Genomic DNA, 10,911 nt, shown 5'->3' with positions numbered 1-10,911 from the left:
ACATAATCTGTTTTAAAATGTATACGTAAAGCCCTTTCATAATATGATACCCCACTTGGTATAGTTATCTTACTTTGAAAATTGAAACACATTTTTTTTTTTAAATGATGTGACCATAAATTCGCGGTTTTCAGATTGATTCCTGTACTTGTGCTACCTACCTACCTAGAAATTTCATGATTCTAGGTCAACGGGAAGTACCCTATAGGTTTCTTGACAGACACGACGGACAGACAGACAGACAGAGAGACAGACAACAAAGTGATCCTATAAGGGTTCCGTTTTTCTTTTTGAGGTACGGAACCCTAAAAAAAGACGTTCTTGTTAAAAATGTAACTATTTTTGTAATTGAGGTCATGGGTAATCAATCATGGGTAGGGTGCCTAGTATAAAATATTCAGATATACATTAAAACCACATTATTCGTCACACGTAATATAAAATTGCTCGAATTACATCATTTTACACTAGTAAATATACCGTATACGTATTTGTTTTTTCACCTAACACAGTATCACTAAATTAAACCCGAGTCCTTGCTATGTTGCACAATCAAGTATTATTATGACTAACTTATTATTTAGACTGTGGTAATTTAAAAACACCATTTAATGTTAATTATAGATAAATGAAGTACCTAAACTGATTACACTGTGGCATGGCATGAGGAATATGCATAGATATAAACTATTATTGGATTTCTGTGGGAATATGCAACAACTACATAAATTCAAGAGAGTTTCAGGGTGTCAAGCTAAAAAATATACACCTATTATTTGGTTCAAATAAAGAATTTAATTAAAAAATAATACAGAAATAAGTCTTATGCATCGATGTATTTATGGTTTGTTGATAACTTAATAAAAAAAAGAAATCACATTGCATTTGTAATCTTTTTATTCCTTTATTTGGTATCGCGTCGTGGATCTTCAGTTGTTACAGGCTATTACTTGTTTTTTTATTATTATTAATTTTTTTTGAATTTTGAATTATTTATACTTAGAATAGTTAATTAGAATAGGTAATAAAGGGTGAACCGTACTTTTGAAATGACAGTTGATACAAAACATATATAGTGAGTGAGTTCTCAAAAATGCATTAGTAAACTAATTTGAGTATATGTATATCAACTAATTGACTTTTTCTTTTCTTTTCGTAAACAAAATACTGTATAGGTATCTAAAAACATATTTTAAAATTATAACAATGACAAGTATAACTAAAATTAGATCTATGTAAAGCTTTTGGTACCACGGGACCATGAGCGCTGGAGAGCGAAGATGTACCGCTCCTCTCGTCTTCACCACATGTTCTACCCAATGAACTAGCTCCTTAGCCGGTGGCACGGGTCTGTCGTGGTATATCTGAGACAATTCCTTTATCCTCGTTGTGTATCTAGAATAAAAGCTTGGGGTTATACAGGGTTGCCCATTGTCACCGCCGTGTTTGAGTATCATAATCACTATCGACTAAACCAACGCTGATCCAGTACTGAACATATTCTCTCAGAAAGAGAACGGTATAGGCAAAAGTCCCTTAGTTCACCATTCTGGCCAAGTGCGATATGATAGATTTCATACACGTTTGCGAACATGACAGAGAACTCTCAAGCATGAAGGTTTCCTCACCATGTTTTCTCTCACCGCTAAAGCAAGTCATTAGCTCCGATAAGTTAAATGTACATGTCAGCGGTCGAGTCCTGGACTGACCCTTGGAATTCAAAGTTTTAACCACTAGACTATCGCCGCGTATTTGAGAATATAAGAATCTAAATCAAAAATAATATATATTAAATGTAAAGCACCTATTTTAGTACAGTACTATGATATGTTTAGGTACCTTTCATGTGAAAAATTAAAATCCCAAACTCAAAGCATACCATTGCACATTGTCAGCTGTTGGATTTGTGATGTAATGATGTAATGGTGATATATTTAGTTGCATTTGTACTTACTTTGGATTATCAAGTATTTTCCCAATAGCTATCTCGAGATCTGATGCCATCGTATGAGATAAATCAACTTTTAAAGCGAAGCCCTTTTTGACGGCTCTCGCTACGTTTACAAATTGATCACCAAAAACAGGTATTCCTATTGTTGGTACTCCATAGTGCACTGTTTCTGTAGTTGAAAGTAGCCCACCGTGTGTGATGAACAGGATACAGTTTTCATGTGCTGTAAATAATGTTATCAACCGACTTTGTTATCCAGTAGTCTTGTAGGATTTTTCACACGCCATCTGCGCTTTCTGGTACTAGGTCGCTATTCTGGCACATAAGGATCCCAACGTCTATGAGTTTTTCAAACTATGTGTCCTGCCCATTGCTATTTCAGCTTTGCAACCTGTTGAACTACATACGATGGTATCCAGAAGTGGACGTCTATCAACCGGTAGACTTACACTACTGGACATAGGACTCTTGTAGGATTTTTCACACACCATTCTGCGCTTTCTGGTGCTAGGTCTCTATTCTGGCACATTAGGATCCCAACGTCTATAATTTTTTCGAACTATGTGTCCTGCCCATTGCTATGTCAGCTTCGCAACCTGTTGAACTACATACGATGGTATCTAGTGGTATCCAGTAGTGGACGTCTATCAACCGGTAGACGTCCACAACTGGACATAGGTCTCTTGTAGGATTTTTCACACTTCATCTGCGCTTTCTGGTACTAGGTCGCTATTCTGGCATATTAGGATCCCAACATCTATGAGTTTTTCGAACTATGTGTCCTGCCCATTGCCATTTCAGCTTCGCAACCTGCTGAACTATATCCAGTGGTTCTCCTACGAATCTTCTCAATTCTGATTTGATCACGTAGAGTAATCCAAACATAGCTTTCTCCATCGCCCGCTGAGCGACTCTGAGTATTCTTTTAAGACACATAGTGGCCTGTCTCGGACCCATAGGTCACTAATCTGAGATTAAATTCCCTTACAACCACTATTTGGTGACTTCTCCGCCTAAATAGGCCCGACCAATGCTATTTAAATGATAAATTGTTTCTTAAAATTGGAAACCATTTTTACCTAAAATACTTTGCTGTGGTGCCCACTGAACAATGTGAACATTGCTAGGGCTGTTGGGTAACTGTTCTTCAAATTTCCATATGACTGTCTGTTTGAACTTGCCAAACATTTCTAACAGTTCTTTTTTGACATCATCTGGAAAATTTGTACTTCTCAAAGTTGAACCCATGCTAAAGTAAATCACACCATGCTTGGCATTATCCATAAGCTGTTGCAGATCCTTTAAATGTAAAAACATAATTATTTATTATACATAAATCATCTAAACTATATACTATAACTGTATAACATATTATATTATAAGAAGGAAAGATTTATGTATTTGTACCTAATCGATAAACTCTTAAAAGTTGTCGAAGACATTTAAATAAAAAAATTAATTCACTATTAATATGACCCGCCCCACTTTAGCACGAATGCAATGTAATCTACATTTATCTATTACTAGTGTGTGGTTATTTTGGTAAACAAAAGAAAAAGGCAGCATTTTCGATAAAAGCCCTCAGTCGGCTTGATTTCTTCAGATATCAGACAATTTATCGTCATATTTTAACAAATTAACACAAAACATTTTTAAACTATAAGAATAACATTTCCTTTTGAATCACTGTATATATTGATGAAATAGGTCAACGGGAAGTACCCTATAGGTTTTCTTGACAGACACGACGGACGGACGGACGGACAGACAGACAGACAGACAACAAAGTGATCCTATAAGGGTTCCGTTTTTCCTTTTGAGATACGGAACCCTAAAAACCGCATTTACCATCCGTTGCGATCTAAACGTACAGAGGAACAGACAACAGGAAGCACTTTATTTAATACTAGCCGATGTCCGCGACTTCGCCCGCGTGGATTTAGCTTTTTTGAAATCCACTGGTAACTCTTTGATTTTCCGGGACAAAAAGTGCTATGTGCTAATCCAGGATATTATCTATCTTCATTCCAAATTTCAGCCAAATCCATCCAGTAGTTTTTGCGTGAAGGAGTAGGTAACAAACATACACACACACACACACACATACAAACTTTCGCATTTATAATATTATAGTGTGACTATGTGGAGATACAACATTTATATATAGGTACCTACCTCAGGTAATGGCTTTACGTTAGGTTTAATGTGATATCCTCCGATACAAATAACATTAGGCGGCAATTTTGCAGCGATTCCCATAGATAAATGTGAGTTGCTCAAAAGCAAAGACGCATTATACCTTAATGTTTCAAAATCTGGCACAAAATTATGTCTGTTTCGGATAACGGGTACGAAAATATCATTGTATATCTCATGTTCAAGGCCAGATACCAAACTGCAAGCAAAATAATAATGTTGAAATTGCTCTGTAGCAAATTGTTAAGAGGGCTCTCTCCGTCACTCGTTTCTTACAATCGTAGTTCCAATTTCATTTGAATATTAAGCAACCAAAGTCCATGAAATTTTGCAGACATATTCTAGAAACTAATATCTATGTCTGTGGATTTCCAGATTTCTGTTAAAATATTCGGTTTCAAAGTTACGCGGTCTTAAAAATTTTCATACAAATCTTTCAGCCCCTGTAATTTTAAAGCTACATATTTTTAGAAAAATCTAAAACACCACAGACACAGATATTAGTTTCTAGAATTTGTCTGCAAAATTTCATGGACTTTGGTTGCTTAATATTCAAATGAAATTGGAACTACGATTGTATGAAACGAGTGTCGGAGAGAGCCCTGTTAAATTGGATCCAATTATGCCAAAACATACCAACACACACATTGATAAAAAATTTGTTTAAGAGCTCTCAACTATTAAGAAATCCTAAATTAATAAATACATAAATAAATTGTTTATTACAGCCAAAATTTTACAAAAGTAGCAACATATTCTAGACGAAATACATGGTATTGATACCTGCTGCCTAATTTATACCTCGGTATTATATCTGTATAGGGTCTTATAGTTGAACGCATACCATCTTAGACCAAAACATCACTTTCCATCAGGTGTGACTGTAGATAAGCGTGTGCCCTTTATAAATAAAGAAACGTAATGTTTTCGAAATCAATGAGAGGTGACTTGGTACATTTTGGCATAGCTGGATCCAATTATGATTTGAAGTCACATTGAATTACTTACAAAGTTTTCATAAGCCTTCCCACAATTTGGGAATACAATTCAGTGACTCGTTCCTCAAACGTCAAAGGGGGGATTCTATTAGATGACACTGTAGCTGTATACGCAGGGTTGGGCATCTCATCAACTAACTCCAATAGCACCCAATGAGGTTCTATTGACGAGAACCAGATGAAAGGACAGTTAAAAATGCCAGCAAATCTGAAACACAACAAGATAAAGTTTAAAATACATACATACATAGACTGCTAATATCATTATCCTTCTTTTTGGCTTTGCCACAGTCGGGTAAAAACATCATTTATGTAGGTATTAATTAGCTGATCTGATGCTCGCGATTTCATTCGCTTGGCTTTAGGTTTTTAATTTTGTGTGAACTCTTGATTTTCTGAGATGAAACGATTTCTTTTATGTTTGTCTCGAAAAGTTGACAGACACATTTAGCATTTTCATTATTATAGATGGACTATACCTATGTATGTATAACATTAGCTGATATCCGTGACTTCGTCCGCGTGGATTTATGTTTTTGAAAATCTCGTGGGAACTCTTTGATTTTCCGGGATAAAAAGCAACCTTTGTCACTCTCTAAATTTTTACTATACCATTACAAAAAATTTGCGTCGATGCGGTTGCGGTCTGATTGAAGGACAAACCAAAAACCAATAAACCAACAAACCAGCAAACAAACACAATTTCGTATTCATAATAAGGGTAATGATTTCTTTCTTCTCATTTTTGGAAATAATTAGTTTCACTTTACAGGGAACTGTGCAGGTCTCTTGCAGTCTCTGCAATTCATTTGACAGTTATCGATCAATAGTGTGATCATCATTTCCAACAGCTCCCTTCCAATACTGGCTCCTGTCAGATACAGCAACGTCGGCTTTATCAGGGTGTGTTTTACCTTCTACACGTATATAAAGTTTCCTAGATAAAAGCTATTATTTAAGCATTAGTAAATTAAGTTTGTCTTGGAAATACGTATTTTGAATAGTGAAATTTCTATACCTCCTGTATGGTTGCCCTTGGTTTATATTGAACCTTAATAACGATTTTTTAATGATGCAGATATTTACCCAGCATAGACCTCATTGAACATCCATTCCGAAATCACAGCATCAAACGTTTGAGTTCTATCAGTGATTAACTTTTGTACATTCGGGTTCTCTATTGTATCTTTGCTGATATTCATCATCAATGATGCCAAAAAAGCAATAGAACTGATCTTGTTTTTGCCATCCATAATTGCTGTTATGTTAAATGATTCCTCTGAAATATATAAATCGGTATTAAAATTTATCATCTGCAGTTCATGTACTATATTTTATAGATCCATATTTTTCAGTACATTGAATGACCTATAAGGAAAATCGGCAACTCACACATAAAACCAGGATTAAAAAATTAAAGATAATAATATTTTTATCATACCTTCAGGAAGACGCTTGATATTTTCACTAACATCAACAATAGTAACTCGTGAGTGTAATTTGTCTGGGATAAATGATGTTATATATGTTACCTGTAAAATGATTAAGTAAATCAACACAAAAAACCGTGAGGTGTTGGGATACCTGAAAGAAAAGAGCCATTTTTTATAGAACGCGCAGACTGTTGCATTTTCTATCTCATACTGTACTCTGTCTCGTTCCCTTTCTCTCATAAAGACACACTGCCCAGCCAATGCCAAAGAGTGTTACATTGCCACACTCGTGCGCTCGTTTCACTATTGTGAGTTAGATTCAAGATTCCTTCCCAAAATAAGAGCTATCTCTATAACGACGGCTTAGAGTGAAAACCTCGTAAGTGTAAAAGAAGTAACTTTTCAGGAGGAAGAAGAAACTGCGTGCTGTAACTAACAGAAGCGAGTATTTACGAGTTCCTCATTTAATGTCATAGATGGCGTTACGAGTATCGAATGAACAAATTAGTCAGATCAGGATGTGCGTTGCGAGGTTTTCTTCCTAGAAACGCAATAAAATAAATTTGAGCAAAAATGCGTTCCCGAGGTTTTCACTCTAAGACGACGATAATCGCGCTGGCCAGTCCCAGTCAATAAGTTGCGTTTCTCACACTCGCCTCTAGTTTGCTAGCTAGAGCGTACGCAATGACCAATAGAAGCAAGTTATTTACCTCGTGTCCAGCATTAACTAGATTTTCAACCAGTGCTTCTCCCAAAATTGCATGGCTTTTACCCGGTATTGGACTTACTAACAGATATCTGTAGGCATTTACTTCACATAGTGTAGCTAGAATTAACATCAAGCACTGCATCTTCTTCAACATTTTCTGCAATAGGAAAACTTTATTGAATTTGTTCTATTTTTTTTAAAATTGCCAAGTGTACCTAAATTAAAAATTTCGACGGTCCCTACGTACATAAGGACATGTCGAAAATATCATTTTTTTTTTATTGCACAATTGGCTTTAGATTTTCCTTATGCACATACCTGTATATATATTTTTTTTTAATATTACGTATTTAACGTCATTTATAAATCGTATATGAGAACAAGTATTATATTTACAACGAATAAGTGTCGTAGATGCGGATATCTATACGTATCGTTTTGTACGGTGTTTTAAAATGCGCGCCACTCGGTGCGGACGCGGCCTTGTCTGACATAACGTCATTCACGGCGGGAGTTCCCCAACAAGACGGGTCCCCATTACTAGCTCAATGAAATACAAAACCGATATAAATCAATATTTTTATTGTTTTTCTAACCTAGACCAGTAGAATATCAGTGTAAAAGCGGTCATATCAGACATATCCACTTATGTCTTAATATAGTCATGAAAATATAATTATTTCACAAATAATTGTAATGTTACATGCTTGTTTAAAATATGATTTCCTAAATAATTATTACAAAGAAAACAAAGATTTTATTGTTATCGAAGTATATGAAGTCATGTCCTACATGTTTGTAAATTTTATTAACTGTTTTCTTCTTTCCTGCGTATAAAAAGGTATCTTAGACATGTCTGACATGCTTTTATTTTAATATCAGCGTAGAAACAGTCATCTATCAGTTTTTCCAAGAAAATATAAAAAAAGAAAATATGTAGAAATACCATTATAAAGTTCCTAAAGCTAATAAAACATTTTAGAAAAATAATAATTATAATTGTACATAGAATTATTTCTAGAGCGGTTTGAACATAAATAACGCTCTCCTGTAAACCTCGGTTTTTGACATGTCTTTATGTACGTAGGGACCGTCGATTTATAACACCCCCAACAAGTGAAGGTTACAGTAACTAGAAAAGAGCTGATAACTTTCAAACGGCTGAACCGATTTTCTTGGATTATAGCTAAGAACGCTCTCGATCAAGTCACTTTTCAAACGAAAAAAACTAAATTAAAATCGGATCATTATTTTAGGAACTACAATGCCACAGACAGATACATAGATAAAGAGATACACAGATATACAGATACACATGTCAAACTTGTAACACCCCTCTTTTAGGGTCGGGGTTAAAAATATTATAATCAAATCAAACTGAACAAGTCATGCTCGCGTGGAATGGTGCCAAGTATACAGGCTGCATTTCCGCGCTGGACAGCCGGGTGGGTACTTTGCGCAAAAAATGAGCCTGCCCCTCTGTCACCAGATCAGGCTACTGACCGTGGTGAAATGTCTAGCAGAATTTTTTTAGCATTAAGACTCCATGGTCTCCACAGCAAACGAAACAAAAATGTAACTCTAGATAAGAGAGGCATACTTGCGCCGCTTACCGATTTCAGCCATTTCTTGCTGCTACTATTACTATATTCTCAGTTGAATATATTTGAAATTAAGTTTTATAAAATTTGTCTATTTGCGAGTTTAACTTTATTATTTGTTTTACATTCTGATATCAAATAAATAATGAAATACTCACCAAGAACAAGCTACCTACTTATATTTATGCTCTTTCATTTATTTACTATATGACATTACATTAACACAATCACACACCTTATGTCCTATTATCAATTATTATCATTTCATATAGTATATTATATCATATGTACAGCAAATGATAGTGAATATCAAGATGATAAATGATAAGTCACTATTTCATGAGCTATCAAATACCTAGATTAGATTTAGGATTTAGATAAAAACGCTTTTCTCTGCCCACCCACTGTAAAAATGTCTACATAGGGTTTGATGTTTGCACGTTGTATTATAAAATATTCAACTAAGACGCAGTTGCGACTGCGAAGAATTAGATATAATTATAGTATTATACCTAGTTTATTGTATAGGATACTGTAACCACGAAGGTAATGGAAATAATTTACTAGCTGATACCCGCCACTTCGTTCGCGTGGATGTAGGTTTTTTAAAATTCCCGTGGGAACTCTTTGATTTTCCGGGATAAAAAGTATCCTATGTGCTAATCCAGGGTACAATCTATCTCCATTCTGAATTTCAGCCAAATCCATCCAGTAGTTTTTGCGTGAAGGAGTAACAAGCATACAAACACACACACACACACATACAAACTTTCTCCTTTATAATATTAAGTGTGAAGTGTGATATCCCATAGTGAAATAAGCTTTATTAAAAGTAAAATATGTATATATTTATTACTATAAGTATATATTTATGTATTAAAGTATGTATGTTTTTGTAAGCCTATTTTAATATATAAATACTTGTATATTATATATTATAACATAATATCTACTAAGCCTTTTTTTTCATAATTATTATTGTCTATCTTGGCTGTACCTATTCTACTCCCTTTACAACCTCCCGCACTGCCAAGGGTCACTGGTAGAGAGAGATCTCTTATAGAGAAAAGTGCTTCCCTGTCCACTTTTTCTTTCTTATTATTTTTATTTTTACAACTTTCTGGTACAAATAAAAAAAAAAGCTTTATACAAAAGGCAGACAGTACAATGTTACTTAGTAACGATGATGGTAATAAAACTTATCTGATTCTAATACTTATCTAAACAAAAACAATTACCTAGGTAGTTACAGCAACAAAAAAACGCGCAGTAATGGTGATGTGGCTATCACTACCTATAAGTGCAAAAGTGATTGTTTAGTGGCCTATTAGTTTGTTGATTTGTCCTTCAATCACATCTCAAGGATAAACGGAACAATATAATTTTTTGCATGGGTATGGTAGTTACTTTTTATTCCGGAAACTCAAAGAGTTCCCATGGGAATTTCAGAAACCTAAATCCACGCGGACGAAGTCGCGGCCACGAGCTATGTAGCAGCAATTTTGATATATTGTACTATCATAATAATTATTTAGGTCGATATAATTTGATTCAATGCCCCGACTCTCTATCACACTTCACACTTATATTATAAAGGTGAAAGTTTGTGTGTATGTTTGTTACTCTTTCACGCAAAAACTACCGTACGGATTTGGCCGAAATTTGGAATGGAGATAGATTAACACAAAGGCTATTTGTTAAAAAAATTGTCGATTTAAAATGTATGGGATATGCAATATTTTTATACACAACATTTCCAAACGTTTCTTGAGACGATGAATTGAAGAAATGCCAATCCAAGGCGTTCTAAATTCAAAACACTTTTTCTCACTGGGTGAGCAAAAACGACTTTTGCTCACTGGTTTTGGGCAGCAAACGCGCCCTATTTGAGCTAGAGAGGTAAAATCTAAAAAGCCCAACAGCTGTTTGTCAGTGAAACGGCGCCCGAGAATGTATTCTTCCTGGATGGCGGTGACATTGCTGATCATTCTTCTCAGTAGGTATATTTTTTTTATTAACAAAA

General features: G+C 34.9%; 1 protein-coding gene across 4 annotated transcripts in view; it reads right to left on the bottom strand.

Annotated features, from left to right (window-relative positions):
• Nucleotides 1-629: 629 nt before the first annotated feature.
• Nucleotides 630-10,911, bottom strand: part of LOC123876967 (UDP-glucosyltransferase 2-like) — a 38,440-nt gene continuing 28,158 nt past the window's right edge. For 3 of the 4 annotated variants that reach the window (XM_045923426.1, XM_045923428.1, XM_045923427.1), the window contains 8 exons: nt 7,289-7,444; nt 6,587-6,677; nt 6,232-6,424; nt 5,156-5,353; nt 4,127-4,346; nt 3,031-3,250; nt 1,955-2,174; nt 630-1,395 (listed from right to left, as the gene is read on the bottom strand). In XM_045923426.1, the coding sequence (XP_045779382.1) occupies nt 1,131-1,395; nt 1,955-2,174; nt 3,031-3,250; nt 4,127-4,346; nt 5,156-5,353; nt 6,232-6,424; nt 6,587-6,677; nt 7,289-7,441 (1,560 nt within the window). In that variant the 5' untranslated portion in view covers nt 7,442-7,444 and the 3' untranslated portion in view covers nt 630-1,130. Of the gene's footprint in view, nt 1,396-1,954; nt 2,175-3,030; nt 3,251-4,126; nt 4,347-5,155; nt 5,354-6,231; nt 6,425-6,586; nt 6,678-7,288; nt 7,445-9,046; nt 9,351-10,911 lie in introns of those variants that run through there. The other variant, XM_045923425.1, reaches the window with a different exon arrangement.

This window comes from Maniola jurtina, chromosome 22 (assembly GCF_905333055.1).
Source record: "Maniola jurtina chromosome 22, ilManJurt1.1, whole genome shotgun sequence".
Classification (NCBI taxonomy): Eukaryota; Metazoa; Arthropoda; class Insecta; order Lepidoptera; family Nymphalidae; genus Maniola; species Maniola jurtina.
The sequence above is the reverse complement of the archived record's forward strand: the minus strand, read 5'-3'. Positions and strand labels throughout refer to the sequence as shown.